Source organism: Paramisgurnus dabryanus, chromosome 14 (assembly GCF_030506205.2).
Source record: "Paramisgurnus dabryanus chromosome 14, PD_genome_1.1, whole genome shotgun sequence".
In the NCBI taxonomy this organism is placed as follows: Eukaryota; Metazoa; Chordata; class Actinopteri; order Cypriniformes; family Cobitidae; genus Paramisgurnus; species Paramisgurnus dabryanus.
This window is the reverse complement of record NC_133350.1, coordinates 15,634,930-15,653,736: the sequence shown is the minus strand read 5'-3', so window position 1 is coordinate 15,653,736 and position 18,807 is coordinate 15,634,930. Positions and strand designations below refer to the sequence as shown.

Genomic DNA, 18,807 nt, shown 5'->3' with positions numbered 1-18,807 from the left:
ACCATCTCTGATGTCAGCAAGGTGCTATGAATTTGTCTGTGTGGAGATTTTTGGCAGCAAAAGAGAATAATTATGTTTAAATAATTATTGTGTCCTTTAAAATGCAAATGAGCTGATGAAATTCAAACACTGATTGCAATGATGGTAGTTTGTTGAAATTGAAACTCAATTGTGCTATTAACTCTTTCCCCGCCATTGACGAGATATCTCGTCAATTAAGAGAAAACGCTTCCCCGCCAATGACGAGATTTTCCATCTTTCTGCAATACCGCTATTATCCACCAGGTGGCGCTCTTCCGCAACTTTTTAAACCTGGAAGTATTGCCCTATGGCAAGCTGCTGCATGTCCGTGTCTGTTTTAAAGATCGCTCTGAATGGGATCTCTATGAAAAGTCCGTCATAAAAATAGAATTATCTCTGCTTTTTGCTCAAAATATGGTGTTTTTGCAAAAACCTACCCATATTCAAAAGCTGATTGCAAAAGAACCACTTAAGGTAGGATGAAACGTTTTTTTTTTTTGTTTGAAAGCAGAGGGTCTGTTCTTTCATTTGGTATATTGTATGTTTATATATTTAAAGAAGAACATTTTCTGGAAGGCATTAAACTTTAGTGAAAATCATGAAAAACGCTGGCGCTGGCTGGCAACTTTTTTTAAAAACGCCGGCGGTGAAAGAGTTAATTATCTTTTCTCTCTCTCTTTCTCTCTGCACTAAATGGCAGTGCCGTGGTTGGATAGTACAGATTAAGGGGCGGTATTATTGTAATTGGCCTTGCTACCTACATCACAAAATAGGCAAAATCTAACAAACTAATTTTTCACATGCTTGTACAGAATGGTTTACCAAAACAAAGTTACTGTTTTTTTCATGTTTCCTAGGTTGATAGAAGCACTGGGGACCCAATTATAGCACTTAAACATGGAAAAAGTGAAATTTTCATGCTGTGACCCCTTTAAATACCTATGAAATGATTAAAGTGACATTTGTGACAATAAGGCATTTTAATTACTGACAATAACCTTTTTATTGCTATATTGGGGGGGGGGGTCTAAAGCAATTTCATGCATTCTGACTTATTAACACTGGGTACGTTTACATACAACCAAGGGGTGCACTGATATATCGGCCGATGATGCTTGCTTCTCAATGAATTACAATGAAATACCTACATCCAAAAGCCAGGGGGCGCTCTTGTGCAGACACTTAATGTTCGCTGCAGTAATTATACACAGTTGTGTTGGTTTAAAGCTGGATTTCGTTGGAATGGTATGGCATGAGTCGCATACGTTAAGTAAAACTGCATTAAATGTCTGTTTTGTTGGCAAACGTCGCATGAGTGCATATAATGTAAACGGCATGAACATGTAGTGAATCGTAAGTTATCCAGATTTTGTTTGCGTCCACAGTACGCCTCTAGGGGCTTGGGTTTTTTGGGGAAAGTAGCAGTACAGCTGATCTGTCTTTAATAAACCTGATAAAACTAAAGACTTTTCAGCAATATGAAGGATGCAATTGTACTCCCTAGATTAACATGAGATTAGCAGAAACACTATGTGTTATGTGACCTTTAAGAGACGCAGACATGATCACAAACATAAACTGAAGGGTGATGTGATGCATTAATATACTGATTGAAAAAGATTGGTGTACCTGTCATAGCAGGGCCAGCGGTGCTCATGGGTGGCATGTGGGGATAACCCGGTGGACCCATCATAGAACTCATGCTCTGTCTCGAATCCATGTACATGTTTCCTGAAAAACAAAATGATGTTATGATGGTTTTAATCTATTAACATCCCATTCTTAAACACTGTATATGGTCTTTGTTTATCTGTCATTCCTTTGGTTTTAAATGTATGTGTTTTAATCTGCCCGTTTTATGCGTTTATGGTTTGATTTTAATGTTCAGCACTTTGGTCAGTCTTGTGCTTTATAAATAAATGAACTTGATGATTGAATGCACTCACCTGTGTTGATGTGTGAGCTGGGCTTGTTTGGATGCATGGAGCCGTGACACACTGGAGGCTGCACTGCTCCCTGTGGCTGGATTCCGGTGCGATTGAAGAACTGATTGATGGAGGAGCAGAGGTCTGCCATCTGAGTGGGCTCAAGGGACCAGTTATTCAGCTCCGCCTGCCTCATGCTCTCTTTCAAACCTTCAGAGAAATGAGGCAAGTTGATTTAATCGATGGGTCTAGATGCTTACACAAAACTGAAACAAAAAGCCCTGCAATCTACAGCTGTGGTTTAAAATGAACTGCACCTGCTAGATTAAATCGTACAAAATGACGCAAATAAATTGCTAGTCAGCTGATTTCATAAGTAACGTTTTGTTGTGATATTTAATTAAAACAATGCATGCCATTTCACTGCATGGGTGACTACAAAGTAACTCTAAGATAGCATGAGGCTGTAAGCATGACAAATTAAGTTATTAAACTCTAAGGAATGGCTTTTATTCAAGAAGATAGATTAAAGATAGTCCTTTACACTCCTATAGTTAATTATACATTTAAACATGATTATTCAGCTATTCACAATCTTAAGTAAGATTAAGAAATATTTCCATATTCAGTCCCTCCAGAAAAACGCAGTGTTTTTTTTGTAATTGTTGCGGGCAACTATCCTTGATCTCGCAGCATGTTTTATAAATAAATTTGATGGAATATGCGGGATATTTATGCAATTTTATCCAATGAAACTGCGTGGACCGGCAAAAACTGCGTGGACCGGCAAACACTGCGGGGACCGGCAAACACTGCGGGGACCGGCAAACACTGCGGGGACAGGCAAACACTGCGGGGACCGGCAAACACTGCGGGGACCGGCAAACACTGCGGGGACCGGCAAACACTGCGGGGACCGGCAAACACTGCGGGGACCGGCAAACACTGCGGGGACCGGCAAACACTGCGGGACCGGCAAACACTGCGGGACCGGCAAAAACTGCGGGAACTTGCAGAAATTGCAAATTTGCAGCTTTTGAATGATTTTCACATCACATAATCACGTCACTTCCTAACATTCCCATGGCAACAGGGGACATGGCTGCGCTTGTGTGAAGTAAATGCAACATTTTTCAACTTTCTGCTAAGATATATGTGATTTTTGCTACAAAAATGTGGGGATTATGAAACCATGCAAGCCCTGCATATTTTGCACACAGAAATCTGCAATTTATGCTGCGAAAGTGCGGCGTATTTGGAAAAATGTGGACCTTACATAAATATGCGGACTTATGCGTTGAATCATGCGATCGCATAATCCCGTTTTTCTGGAGGGACTGCATATTGGTATGTGCTAAGTGCATTTAAATATTGGTGACCGGTGTCCTTTTTGAATACATTACTACATTTTTTAATTTGAATCTTGAGGAGTCCTACAAATGAAGTGAAGTACAAAAATAACTGTTCAAAATATATCTACACAAATGCCTGTGCAATCTAGGCTAACCCTAAGTCCAATCACCTAATGATAAGATTAGGAGCATCAAAGTTTCAATTTTCATTTAAATCTTTGACATTTACTCTGTCAGTATTAAAGATATCAAGGTTATATTTCCACAGTTTTTATAGTTTCCACAGAATGCACTTTACATTAGTAACAAACAAAAGTTTGGTTCACCTTTACCTTGAAAGGGTGACAGATCCACATCAGCCCAGTTGTAGCTGCTGGCGATGCGGCAGCTTTCTTTCAGCGCATCCAGGTTGGGGTACCAGTCATTGGGAAGACCTGCATCACAGTCAAAACAAGGCGGGTAATAAGTCCACAGCAGACAGCAGCACGATTGCTTTACAGTTCTTTCTCAAGCCAGCAGGGGGAGCCATGTCCCTCTGCCACAATCTGCTGCTCTGAACTGTGGTGCATTTGCTTTGTTCTCATTAGAGCCAACAGTATAAATCAACCTGTGATTTACTGCTGACTGCTCCAAAGTTGCCATAAATTTTTTAATCTAAAATAAATGACTGTTAGAAGAGGCCTGAATAAATCGACCTGTCATGACGATGCCAGCGTTGAGCGAAGTATGCATAGACGGAGGGTTCGAGACAGGAAGCATGAAGAATGGAAGCAAATAAAGAGAAGAATCATCAGATTCTTACCAGTGTTGCACTGCATCTGTTGCTGGGCAGGATGGGGCTGATGGGACAGATTCGGATGTTGCTGTTGCTGGCCGTGGCCCTGGTGCTGGGGTGGATGTTGCCCGTGCTGACTGTGTTGGGGGTGTTGGCTGTGCTGGGTGTGCTGTGGGTGCTGGCTGTGCGCTGTGTGAGGGTGCTGGCTGTGTTGGGTGTGGGGGCCATGCTGGGAGAGGTGCTGTCCGTGGGGGGAGTTGTGGCTGGAATGAGGGGGGTGGGAAAGAGGCACCTGGCTACCGCTGTTGGAGATGTTGTTGGGGTGAGAGTTGGTGATGGGGTTCTGGTTGTTGTGAGGGTGGGTGCTGATAGTGCTGCTGGGAGAGTGTTGGTAAGAGCAGGAGGTGTGGGTTGGCTGAGAGGCCTCCGACGGCATGCCCATCAGACCTGTAAGGAGCAAACAGAGGTGCTGTGTCATATAACCTCTTCACTTATAAAATAATATCATGTAATATGCTGCTCATATATAACCACAGGTACTATAAAATTAAATTTTGCATTTTTGCTGCATTATACCAAATGTTGAATGTCACTACAAAATTGTCACTTTGTCATTTTATTCAGCTGCAGCCATGTATTAGATTTTAACCTGTTACTTCTGTCTGCATACTTTTATAATTGTACTCACCTTATATTCACTTTTATAGTCTTAATTATTTATTAAAGAAAAAATGTATAAGCAGCCGGTTGTTATCTTAGAAATAAGCCCCGACAGTGTGATGAGGCATATTTTTGAAGGGGTAAGAAACATTAAATATTGATTTGAAATATTTTATGAGCTTATTTTTAATGAATGCAGACCTTCCTTGAAGAAAACACATTTATTTTCGGTTTTACGATAAGACAAGACGTTGAAAAGTCACGAAGACGCTATTTGGTTTAATCATTTGTAAATATAAAGTCATAATGTTATAAATCTTTTTTTGTGTAATATTAAACTGTACCTGTCAAAGTGATTTGCAGAATCCAGGTTACAGCGCATTATTATTTTTTAGGGCTAGTTATCTGGGAATAACAAACCGGCAAATGTTGTAAATGGCCAATCAGAATCAAGCATTTCATTAAGCTGTGCAATAAAGTCTACAGTCTTTTTTGTCAGCCGAAGTCTATTGGCCTAAATTATTAACTTAAAGTACCCCATGAGATTTTAATAATTTAATAGCTCATTTGCATGTTTTTATTTGTCATTAGTTTTAAAGGTTTTATCAGTAGTATTTTACAAAATTATTGATATTAATTTTGATGATGAGAAGCACTTCTAATTTCATCGTATACAAAGCTATGACCGTGCTTTTAAAAGTGTTAAAGCGGCAAGTGATCTCTTCTGTGTTAATTCCACACATTTTTGGTGGTTGCCTGGTTTATATTTTTGTGGCTGTTGGTGTACCAGGTAGCCCCGCCCACACTGAAAATTCCATGGATCAAAATCCTGCTCGTCATGTATATCAAACATCAAACATTCCCAAGGTAAACGCGATTGTGGAGGTTCAGAATAGGATATTATAAGACAATCTCCTGAAGGTCAACAAGGAAACTATAAAAAGCATAACATTTGGTAAATTATGAAGGAAGTACATTTAAAAATAAAGTGTCAATAGTTCACTTCCTTTTTTTTGACTGGTGGGCAAAGCCATGGCACATGTCCATCCATATTGGTGATTCTCGCGAAATTAGACTTATGAGGTGTCATGAAACATTTTGATAAAAAAAAGTAAATGCAAAGTAAGAGTATTAAAATAAGAAGCATACAGTTACAAACATCTCTTCGTGTACTATTTTGCACATGATTTCAAATGACATTATACAAACCAATTTTGTTGTTTTTTCACATTTAAGGGGAAAATTTTCATTACCGCAATGTGTCCATGACTGGATTTCGGTTCTTTGACATGGAAATATTTATAATTAAATAATCTAAAAAATAAAAAGCTTCAGTGCATGTTATACTATAAACATTTACAGTAAAGAAACATGTGGTATTTGGTGATCATTGGTAAATGTAGAGACAATAATAAGGAATATAAATGTGTCCAAGACCAATTTTCTCATCCTCCGCAATACTTTTCAATCATTGTTTAAGCCCTCAAGGAACTAACATTTAAAAAAAAGGGACATAATTGACTGTGACACTCAAGATGGCTACCAGGTAAGCAGTTCTTATTTTTTCTCTCCAGATAAAATTTTGTTTATCATAGTACCTAGACAACTTTTTAGTTCTCATTACCGAAACATGAGTTTGTAAATGCATATATTTAATGTAATATCATGTTGCGGTAATGATAATCTAAAAATGAAAAAAATTCTATATGAAATATTTTTTAAATCCTCTAAAAATAATGGTTATAGTAAATTCAGACCTTAATCTTATATGTGCAAAAAAAATTGGCTTCAAGGGCTTTTGAAAAATTCTGATGCTGGACACCTAAATCTGGATTTCGTGAGAATCACCCATATACATCTAGAGTTAGCAACATGCATTTGAATCCATCCAATCACATTTCCTGATCCCAAGTGACAAAAAAGCCAAACATGCTGAATGTGATTCTGATCAAACCATAAAGGGGAGCAGACAGTGATTCGGCATGCAGTCATTGTCTGTCCTTTAAATCCATTCGATTCCCTCTCCAACTTTTCATTTGTATAGCGATTGTTTTGAATTAGTTTCTAAAAATGCCTGACAAGCCTCTAACATCTGCACACTCTACAGCGACCACCGAAGCGTGTGTCTCGCAGTCTTAAGAGGGTCTGCACATCATGGCGCTGGCATTGTAAACCTATTCCAGTGGAGAGCTTTTAAAGCCAACAGCGGGCCTTGCATCGCTGCAATCGCCAGAGAACACTCATCGACGGGGTGACAGGGGTGTATCTCTTATCAGCACAGAAAGCCTATTGTCCAACCATGGGAGAGCACAGAAAAGCAATTAGCCAGCAGCCCCCCTGAATAATAATGCGAGTTCATTACCTATTATCAAAGCCAGTGAATTAGCTCAGTGTCTCCAGCAGTGGGGTGTGAAATCCTCTCGCCGGCTTTATTTGCTCATTTTAATTGCTCAAGCTTGTCTGACTAAGAGATTTCACTTTTATGCACATAAAAAGGTAACAACTTTCAACTAATGAAACATAGATGATAGATTAAAGAAGTTCACTTTGGAAACGTTTACGTGAAAAGCTTTTGATTTGTGCAACTAGGTTAGACGCGGAGGTTCACGGTACCTACCTGTCAAGTGCTTTTTGTATATCAGTCAATCAGATTAAAAAACAACAGTGATTTATATTTAAAAGGCAGGCAGGCAGGCAAGCTTGTGTGAAGTGAATTAACCAATGCTGCATTCCTATATTTTAAATGGACACCAATGATCTCCATTAGCTAAATAAACTTTTCACATGTATCCAAATAGTTAAACTATAACTGCAGCTAAATGTTTTGAGCATTACGCTAGCAACAAAAAGGTTAGGGGTTTAATCTACATGCATACTGATAAAAAAGAGAAGGCTGAATGCACGATAAGTCACTTTGGATAAAAGCATTGGCCAAATGCGTAAATAAAAATTCCCTTAATACTTGAATATTAACTGCATTTTCTTAATAATATCCAAGGAAATGTGTATACATTTCCTCATAAATCAATAAACAGGAAGTTATGGAGACCTTTTAGTGTTAATGATAAATAGCATAAATGTTTAAAGGCTCTCTAAGCGAATCTGCGAGACGTTAGTTATTGTTGACGTTTGAACTGTTTTCAAACAGACGGAGCGTAGCTAACTCCTCCCCCTCCCCCTCCCTTCCGTGCTTTCATGAACGCGCCCAACCCCCACCCCCAAATCCTTTTTGTCGTTTATTGGCTGGAATACTTTGTTTTGTTTTGTGATGCTAGGTTTGGCCACTATGTTGATATTGCCGTTTGTGAAGCCTGGGCTGTCTACAGAGATCGCGTTTTTTAAAAGTTTGATCAGCGGACAGGCAGCAAGCAGATAGTGAGGAGATGTTTCCGGTATGTAACAAAAAATGTTTTATGGTCTAAAACGCGTCAATTCGCTTAGAGAACCTTTAATGCTCACACGTTTGTTGCACAAGCCCTGAAAAGTGAAGCCAAAACGTCTCGATCGCCCCCCAGTGACTGGTCCTAGTATAGGTCATAAACCCCGTCTCCCCCATGTTATTCAATAGGACTTGAGACCAACTAAACAATTTAATTACACTTCAATTACCTTTTTTACGAAGCAGGTTTCTGTCATTTACTGTCGTTTTTTTCACGCTGATGTTCCATGATGTTTGTTTTTAGTTAGTTATTTAATGCTATAAAAACGGTGGTGTCACGTCATGATCGACAGCTGTGATATGCGCATTCTGCGAGAGCGAGGCCTTGATTTTGCGGCTGGACTGGTCCCGAAATCACTCAAGACCCAAGATATCAGGGACACTTGCGGCTTCACTTTTTACCAATGGAAGAGAGTTAACGGGTCTTCCATCTTTTTTTACAGTCTATGGTTTGTAAGTTGCTTTGGTTAAAAGCAAGTAAATGTACAGTAAAGGTAAAACTGCTAAGCCTAAACCACATATAGTAAGATAACATGCTTGTCATCTACAACAGCATTTCTCAACCAGGGGCCCTCAACAAATTTTCAAGGGTGTCTCATGATGACTTGTAACAAATATACATCTGTCTAGTCAGGTCAATCCTGTCTAGTCATGTTTATTCAGAAGAAATCATGGGTGGGGGGTTTCAATTATTATTGTGGGCAACAGGGGGGACCTTGAAATCGAAAAGTTGAAAACCACTGATCTACTTTTGCCTAAAGAAGCCTTTCTTATTCTTGTGTAGTTTTTTTTTTACATTTTGTTTACACATTTCTTGCATTTTTGTTTGTATTTATAAATAATAAATAAGTAAATAAACATATTATGGTTGGAAAACAACAATTCTGGTAGTGGCTGTTTTCACAATACTGTTCATGACAATATATGTCACTGTACAGAAAATGAGTAACACATCCACACATTGTGTCTGGTTCTCCTTCCCTTGATAAACCATCTAAATATAAAACTCACCCTGTGCGTTGTAGGACTGTTCGAACACAGTCTTGTAAAGGCTGCGGAAGGAGGCACTAAGATCTTCGAAGTCCGAGAAGAGCAGCTGCTTGTCACGGTCCGGTATGCTGTACTGACCCTGAGGGGCCTGCTGCAAACTCATGGACTGGGATACCGGCTCTGGATGACTCGTCACCTGAAAAACAGGAGAGAAAGATAATGATGGCTGTGCAAGGGGAAGAATGAACAAAAATGGTTTTGGCCGCTCTCGAAGGCAGCCCAGCCAGGCCCAGTGACCGGCAGATTACAGCTCAGATAGAACATGACAGCACTGACTACAGCACTCAGCATCACGGCACAGGAAATGAACTGCCTGACACATTGCAAAACGATAGGCAGGAGCAAAATCCTGGCGTGGGCAGCTCAACCCCTCTGTTGGAGACTCCGTATTCTTGACCATTTACTTATGAAGCTGATCAAAACAGACGTGTCTCTCCGGAGAGACTGTGTGAAGTTGTTTTTACCGCTATTTATTTTGTAATTAACGACTTGGCGTAACTAATTGAACTGAAAACGAACTGAAATCAACAGTGAGATCATAAAAGATGGCCTGCAAAACAATATGTACCAACATGCACTGATTTATGCATTGAAATCCTTCAAATAATGAATATTTTATACGATCGAATCACACAGGTTTCCTGGTCAAAATAAATCAGAGCTTGTGTTTAAACCTTTTCAACTATGAAAGTGAGTATGAGGAGCTGCTCAATGTTTTAAATCTGCAGAAATGCCTTTCATGCCCAGAATGACTGATATATTGAATGGCTCCCAAGGCCTCCATAATGCTGAGCATATTTGTGACTTCCACAAGGGCAGAGGCTCTGCCATCTCAAGCTCAAGACAACAGTGTTATACACACTGAAGAGGCAGGCAAAACAGAGTCATCTGCCACTCCTGTGAAGTCTAATTCTAGCTGTCAGTGCAAACTGGCGAGGGGAAATTTATAAATCTCAACATGTTGCAAAGCTAATGCAAACAGGATTCGAAGTGCGAGAAGTCTTAGACACTCGGTTCTCCTTCCTACATTGTCACCTCAAAAACTGACTAACTTAAAAGTGCTGGGCAAAGATTAATCACGAATAATCGCATCTAAAATAAAAGTGTTTTTTTTTGTATGTATGTATATATTTTTTTATAATTAATATAGAATATATAAAAAATAAATAAATATATATAAACATGTAAATGTTTCTTAAATAAATACATGAATGTGTGTGTATTTATTTATACATAATAATTACACACAGCACACACTCATATATTATGCCAAAAATCACTTTTATTTTGTATGCGATTAATCGCGATTAATCTTTGCCAAGCACTAATTTTTATTAATAGTATTGTTTTTTTAACCACAAACAAATCAATACTACGAAAATAAAACAATTAACAAAGAAACTAAAATAGTACAGAACAAGAGATTTCAAACTGTGGGTGGGTCACACAAGGTCACTTGGCTGTTGTGGTAAATGACTGCAAAAAACAAAACAAAATTTTTTGTGTGCAAAAGTGCAATCAATGACAGTGATTTTGATATCTACAATTTGTGGGATGGCAATTTAACATTTGTGACCCTGGACCAAAAAACCAGACATAAGTTGCATGGGTACAGTATTTTCCGGACTATAAGTCGCTTCGGAGTATAAGTTGCAAAACGCGTCATGAAGAGAAAAAAAACATATATAAGTCACACTGGACTATAAGTCGCTTTATTTAGAAAATTATTATTCTTTTTTGGGGCCTTTTGTGTGTTAAGTCTTTCTCCATTGTCTTTAAGTTAATGTTTCAGTTAACAGTTTTTTTCAGGGGTAGGCTACAGGAGCAACATATAGCACCCTCTTGTGGCTGTAGAAGGTAATGTTTTCTTTTGGTTCATCTTAGTCAGTATGAATTAATTTTGACATATAAGTCACACCTGACTATAAGTTGCAGGACCAGCCAAATATGAAAAAAAAGTGCGACTTACAGTCTGGAAAATGCGGTATATTTGTAGCAATAGACAACAATACATTGTATGGTTCAAAATTATTGATTTTTTATTCCAAAAATCATAAGGATATTAAGGGCCAGATTTACTAAATGGGGCAAATAGCGTGAGAGCTCATATCCATAAAAGCGTAGATGGGAATGGTAATATCTGCAGTATTTACTAAAAAATCGCAAATGAAATAAACAGCCGATTTCCATAATAACCAACGCAATGTACTAAGAGCAGCGCAAATTAGATCAGAGTCGCAAATAAGCAGAGCTGATCTTGAGTTCAGTACCACCGACATCGCAGCGGAAATTTCGGGGTGTGTAATCCCAGCTAACAAAGTCATAGTACACTGAAAAAAACTAGAGGACAAAAAATGAAGGTTTACAAGAAGTTTTGAAACGTCTGGTATTGTGTGAGTTCTCCTAGTAGTGACTATTTTATTTACTTCAACGAATTAAAAATAACATGGCTTTGCAAACAATATTTTTTTGATTAATATGTTCCTCTGGCATTTCAAATAAACTGTTACATGTTAAAACAATCCTCTGCCTTGTGCCTTCTTTTTTAGCAATAATTGCAGCCATTTCAAGCAAAGTAATTTAAGACATGCTTTTCTTCGCCATTAAAATAAAAGCGCAAATATCAGTCATAACACACGCGCAAACATTAGGAAATTGCATTGCGTGAATCATTTAAATAATCTCCTCCCAAAAATTTTACGTCTGAAAGGGAAACTCCCAGAAATGCATATGCAATAAGGTCAGTCGCCAAAATAACTAGACCACACCTTTTCAGCGATATGATCCACTGCGCGTCTTTAGTAAATCCTGACATTCGTTATTTAAAAGACAAAATGATGGTTTGCACTTGTGCAAACTGTTAGTAAATCTAGCCCTAAGAGTATAGATCATGTTCCATGAAGATATTTAGTACATTTCCTATTGTAAATATTTAAAAAATATGTTTATCATTAGTATGGTCTGTTTTGCTGACGACTTCATTTGGACAACTTGTAAAAGGCGATTTTCTCAATATTTAGATTTTTTGTACCCTCAGATTCCAGATTTTCAAGAAGTTGTATCTCGGCCAAATATTGTCATATCCTAACAAACCATACTTCAATGGAAAGTTTATTTATTTAGATGACTTATTTCAGATAAATCTCAATAAAAACACCCTTTGTGGTCAAGGGTCAGGCTTTATTATAACTATTATATACTCTGCTCAATTTTTATGCATTTTATTATAACATTATATTTTGTACTATATATAAATATTGAGATGCTTTAACCTGATTCAAATCATTAATGTTTGATTCAGGAGTCATTATTTTGTGAATTTGACTGCACCGATTTAGCTATTTGCTTGCTTTTACGTACAGCCAGAAAAGACAAAAAAATTGGTAAGATTATAACTATAAGTAAAAAAGACTAAAAAAGTGTCTATTAACTGATCTGCAATTTTTTGATACCAAAACATTTAATACATTTTTTATATTCAAACACTAAACCTACAACTCAATATAACTGCATTGCCGTTGCACAGTGATGCATGACACTCTGGTCAGCGCCATTTTAAAATGGCTGCTAAATGAAAAGACAGGAGGTCACCTGCTTGACATTATCAGCGGAGATTACTAATAGCACACAAGAAATATGAGCAGCTGGAGTGAGATGACACACTATGGATCACTTTGAAAATGGCCGCACATAATCTGGTTAAGTTCAAATAGATCTCAGTGTTTGTATCAGCTGGAGTAGAGCAAGATGGAGTAGAATAGACAGACAGAGAGAAAGAGAGAGCACTGTCTGGCCTGCTGAAGTGAATCTATCAGTGTCTGTGCTGGATCAATGCTGAGAGCCTGGAGCGAGGAGCATGCAGGGCTTCTGGGGGGACCACAACAAAGAGGCAGCATCTCTGGTGGGAGGACATCAGAAGCAGCATGTCTCTTTAGCAGCGCTCCAGCAGTATGAGCTTTGCCTTTCATTCCCTTAACCCCTGTGTCAGCACGCTCCCATGCACAGACCTCCACACACCAGCATTCTGGATTCTCATTGCTTCTCATGAAACTGTGCTCCACAAAAAGACTGGGCAAATAAAGGGTTCTCCCCTGGTTCTGGAGAGGCTAAAAGGAAGGCTTCACCCAAAATACAAACATTCACTGATTATTTACTTATCCTCATCTCATTCTTAACTAGGGCTGGGTATCGATACAGATGATCCGGATCGATTCGATTTCGATTCATAAGCTATCGGATCAATTTGATTTCATTTCTCGGTTCGATTCCGATTCTCGGCCCGATTTTTATACTCGATTCTTGATTCTACTCAGTGAATATAGATTTAATACAAATACTTTATTTATAAAGTCGTAAAGTGACGTACGATGAATGTACTGACAAATAAATACATACTTATCTTTTTTCAATGCGTGCACTTAATCTTTGTTCAGCATGTCGTGGATGTGTTAGCATTTAGCCTAGCCCCATTCATTCCTTAGGATTCAAACAGAGATGATTTAAAAGCCACCAAACACTTCCATGTTTCCCCTATTTAAAAACTGTTCCATGAGTAGTTACATGAGTAAGTATGGTGACGTGATGTGGCAATTTTTTAAGCAGATAAAAATTAGAGCTATATTATATGGCGGAAGAGCACTTAGTTTGCAGCACTTCAACCTCTGCATGCCGTAACATCATCCCACCCACACTACTTCCGCTCTTGCTCAAATTTCCGTCAATACTACTGTGCCCAAGGTCGAAGTGCTGCAAACTAAGTGCTCTCACGTTTTATTTTGTGCCACCATACTTACTCGTGTAACTACTCATGTAACAGTCTTTAAATAGAGAAAACATGAGTGTTTGGTGGCTTCTAAATTCATCCCTGTTTGGATCCTAAGGAATGAATGGGGCTAGGCTAAATGCTAACACATTCACAACACGCTGTACAAAGATTAAGTGCACGCATTGAAAAAGATAGGGATGTATTAATTAGTCTAAGTTGAGGTAAGAACATAGTAAAAAATTGAAAAACTGTGGTGTTTTCCTTTAAGTATCATAACTGTAGTAACATACAATTTGTGTGCATAAATTTCCATTTACTTCTCAGCCATAGTTTTTATATGTGACCCTGGACCACAAAACCAGTCATAAGGATAATTCTTTCAATATTTGGCCCACGTGCAACTATTCGCAAATCTGGAATCTGAGGGAGCAAAAAAAATGTAAATATTGAGAAAATTGCCTTTAACTCGATCACCGCCAGCGTTTTTAAAAAAAGTTGCCAGCCAGCGCTTTTCATGATTTTCACCAAAGTTTAATGCCTTCCAGAAAATGTTCTTCTTTAAATATATAAACATACAATATACCAAATGAAAGAACAGACCCTCTGCTTTCAAAAAAAAAAAACGTTTCATCCTACCTTCAGTGGTTCTTTTGTAATCAGCTTTTGAATATGGGTAGGTTTCTGCAAAAACACCAAATTTTGAGCAAAAAGCAGAGATAATTATATTTTTGTGACGGACTTTTCATAGAGATCCTATTCAGAGCGATCTTTAAAACAGACACGGACATACAGCGGCTTGCCATAGGGCAATACTTCCGGGTTTAAAAAGTTGCGGAAGGGTGGATAAAAGCAGTATTGCGGAAAGACGGAAAATCTCGTCATTGGCGGGGAAGCGTTTTCTCTTAATTGACGAGATATCTCGTCAATGGCGGTGAAAGAGTTACAGTTGCCCGAATTAAGTCATTAGCAAGTGCATCCGCTCAAAAATAAAAATAAAGTTTTGATGTATTTATGGTAGGAAATCTTAATGATTTTTAGCATAAAAGAAATATTGATCATTTTCACCCATATATTGTATTTTTGGATTTTGCTACAAATATACTACTATTGCTACTTACTACTTTGTGGTCCAGGGTCACATATGGTATCAGAAAATTTTGTACATGGAATCGTATGGACTGTAATTATTGTACTTTTTGAAAGTTTTAAAGCTCAAGTACTAGGAATGCATAACGATTAATCGCAATTAATCTAAAGCAGAATAAATGTTTTTGTTATATGTATGTGATCTGTGTACAATAATAATGATTATATAATTATACACATTAATTATAAAATACATATAAAATATAAATAAATATACAAATGTATATATACACATATAAACATTTCTTAAAAATATACATGCATATGTGTGTGAATTTATCTATACAAAGTTATTACACACAGTTCACACACATGTATGATGTAAACAAGAACTTTTATTCTGCTATAGATTCATCGCGATTAATCGTTATGCATCCCTACCCAGTACCTTTCAATGTACTGAAAAGAGTGTCCACTATGTTTACATTTATGGATTTAGCAGCCGCTTTATCCGAAGCGATATGCAACAAGGAGGAAAACAATAAAGCCGGAGACAATAATATGAGAACTGCCAGACAACACGTTATTAAAAATGTCTTCCTGCATGCAGCAAAGTCACACAGGTTTGGACCAACATTTTTTTATTGCGTTAACCTAATCCATTCAGGAGTGTAATGGTGGTGCGGCAGCAGGTAATGGAGAGTTTGAAAGGCAGAGAATGAGATCTTACCGGCGTGTAGCTGTGCACGCTGCCAACACTGTTGAGATTAACAGAGGCCAGACTCTGGTCAGATAGGCTATTGTTAAGGCTGCTTCGAGGGCTGTCACTCCCATCCTGGTCAGGGTTGTACAATGCCACCTGGAAATCAACAATAAAAGGAAAAACAGTAAGTTGCTGTACCACTTAGTCTGGTTTGTTTGACCTACAGCATATGTATACCCTGTTTCTAAAGGTTATGTTTTCACAAAATGACAATATCAATCACAATAAAATTATTTTTAAATTTATAACAATCTTAAAAACATGTATTGTGGATACTAGGGGTAAGGTTCCAGAAAAAAATAGTAACAGGTTTTAGAGGTTTTAGAAAATTCTCATCCCTTTTAATAACTGTAACAGTAAAATAACAGACAGTTGCGTCACAATTGTGCTGTTGTGTTGTGCACGTATGTGTGGTATGCATACAGAACACCGCCTTTAGAAGACTAAGGTCAGCAGTAATGTGCTGTGCACTGGACATGGCTGGTGGCCAGCAAGATGATCTGCTGTCTTGGACGGCCGAGAGGGGGAACGCTCTCCTTCAGTAAAGGTCACGTTGCTGGCAGCATCAGGACCATCAACTTGCCCGGCGTAAATTGGTTTGGGACAGCTCACAAAGGTCCTGAATGCTACAGAGACCTTGACCTTTCTGGGAGCGCCGATGAACGCGCAGTTTTCCGTGGCGGAAAACCTCCACTTCAAAATCATAATCCCAATTATCATTTGAAAAGCTGAACTGCAAATATGTGCTGGTTGCAAAACCAGAATAAATAAGGCAATGGAGGATGGTATGGGAATAAATATAATGAGCTCCTGGGAGAATAGTCCTACGCCGAGTTCGGCACGCTAGGAAAGGATGAATGGAATCGCAACGATACTGGCCGTGAAAGCATCGCACGCCGCACGTCTTGGCAGCCATGATGTAGTGCTAAAACCGTGCAACAAGTCTCAATATTCACCTGCGTGAGTGAGACAAACCGGGCTGTGGGTGTATTAGGTCATGCAGGGTTGTTATGTGGCGGTGACAGCCAGAGAGAAAGACACATTACAGCTCACAGACTCTTACAGAGAATTATCATTCAAGCAGAATAAATGTTTCCTCAATCCTATTATTCCCTGTTCATCAAAAGACTGGAGCATCACAGTTGCCAGAGCTGCACTGGATTGTGGCAAGATGGGGGGTTAATATCATTGAATGATTTGCATATAGCTGCTCTTCTCTTTTTCAGCTTTTGTTTGGGTACGTGAACATGTACGACTATGACACTGGGTGGCGAAAGGAGTTCAGGGATGTTGAAAATATTTTAATCAGCGTTACAATTACAATCCAAAGAACAAGTATAAAATGTTATGTGTAATTAAGTCATATAAAGGCTTTTAGTCAGCCACAATCTATTTTTACTCCCTCTATCCATAAAGTGTGATTTAAAGACCTCGTCACACTCTGGTGTTTTTTCAATGCCCGAAACGCAGACGCCCACATACTAACGGAGCGTGCATGCCTGCGCACGCGTGAGCAGACACGCGCACTGGGAAACGAACAAGCAGAATGAAGGTAAGGGGTGAACGAATCCACTGCAAATACTCAAGTGTGTTTGCTGCGGGTGAAAAAGGAGAGCTATATTTAGCCGTGAATTAAAGGCTGTGGAGTCTTTCATAGGGGCGACTAATCTGCAACATGAGATGAGGATTATGAAATCAAAGAGAAATCCTCCCAGGTGTCTTAAACAAAAATTCACAATGAAAAGTGAAATTCTACTGCATGCAATTTATTGAGAAAGAAAAGTGAGAAAAGGCGAGAAAGAAAAACGACTGAAGCTTCTTACAATAAAACAATAAAAAATTCATGATTAACCCTTTAGAGGCACTCATTAAAAAATAAAACAGCTGTCTTGTAGCAATAAAAGCAGAACAAATGAAAACAAGCCATATAATAAAATACTCTTAACACAAAATGAAATCTTTGACAATGTCTAGTTTCAAAAGCAAAACAAGGTGGTCAGATATCATTTGTTATGAACGCATTCTAGCAATAACTACAGCATCGTTTGTGCATGATCATATAGTGAACAACCAGGCTTTCCTGCTCTGTTACGCTGCACAGGCGTTCTCCAATTGGCCAGCGCCGGCAGGCGGGAAAATCTAAGTAAGAGGGAATTCCTGTGGCTTGGCATAAAGTACTTCAGGGGCGTAACATTTGCTCTGTTTGCAGGGCCCAAGTTTAGAAACAGCATCTCCAAGGAGCCACCTAACTCGGACTTGTTGTCTTTGCATTCTCCTGCATGTTTGGTTTCGATTTCATCTGTGCTTTGAGCATAAGGGCAAAGAAAACATGCGCCCACGGGAAAACCTTGAAATCCCTCAATGGGTGGATCTTTAAAATTCTTCCCATATGAATCAGTCATACCTAACCTTACACTTGAAGAGTAGACATTGTTTTGCTGTGTGAAATGTTTTTAGGGCGAGCTCTTGGAGGTGTGCTTAAACTATAACAATAAAACTAAATCAATAAAAAGTTGGATTTATAGTTTATTGTACTGACGTACAGGCTCCGCTCCAAAACTGTGCTTTCAACACATAGCCTATTTCAGAAAATATCTCATCTGTCCTTCCAAGATTATTGTCAATTATTAATGTATTTATGGTTCATTCAATGCTGAAAAGAATAAACAATGATGATTTTACCTAAAATGTATGTGTGATATGTATTTTTAAACTTCCACTGTGGGAAAAATCAGGTTTTATTAGGTCTATGTGGTGTTTTTAAAAGCCATGTGCAAATTCAACACCATTGCTAAGTATATTCTTCATAAAATTCCCGCGGTTTTTAATGTCACAAACATGTAAACAATCATATCAATAAAGTTGAACGCGTGGATCAGTAGTTCGAGTCATAGATATTATTCATGGATGCTGTATAGACTCTTCTTATGTGCTGCTCGCACATGCAGGGTGAGTGCTGTAACCGGTTAAC

At 38.4% G+C, this 18,807-nt stretch overlaps 1 protein-coding gene across 2 annotated transcripts in view; it reads right to left on the bottom strand.

Moving 5' to 3' along the window:
• Window positions 1-18,807, bottom strand: part of foxj3 (forkhead box J3) — a 109,042-nt gene that overhangs the window by 5,311 nt on the left and 84,924 nt on the right. Inside the window, exons 6-11 of one of the 2 annotated variants that reach the window (XM_065241220.2) lie at window positions 15,804-15,932; window positions 9,184-9,358; window positions 4,101-4,520; window positions 3,625-3,732; window positions 1,968-2,156; window positions 1,651-1,752 (exon numbers count right to left, since the gene is read on the bottom strand). In XM_065241220.2, the coding sequence (XP_065097292.1) occupies window positions 1,651-1,752; window positions 1,968-2,156; window positions 3,625-3,732; window positions 4,101-4,520; window positions 9,184-9,358; window positions 15,804-15,932 (1,123 nt within the window). The remainder of the gene's footprint in view (window positions 1-1,650; window positions 1,753-1,967; window positions 2,157-3,624; window positions 3,733-4,100; window positions 4,521-9,183; window positions 9,359-15,803; window positions 15,933-18,807) is intronic. The other variant, XM_065241221.2, reaches the window with a different exon arrangement.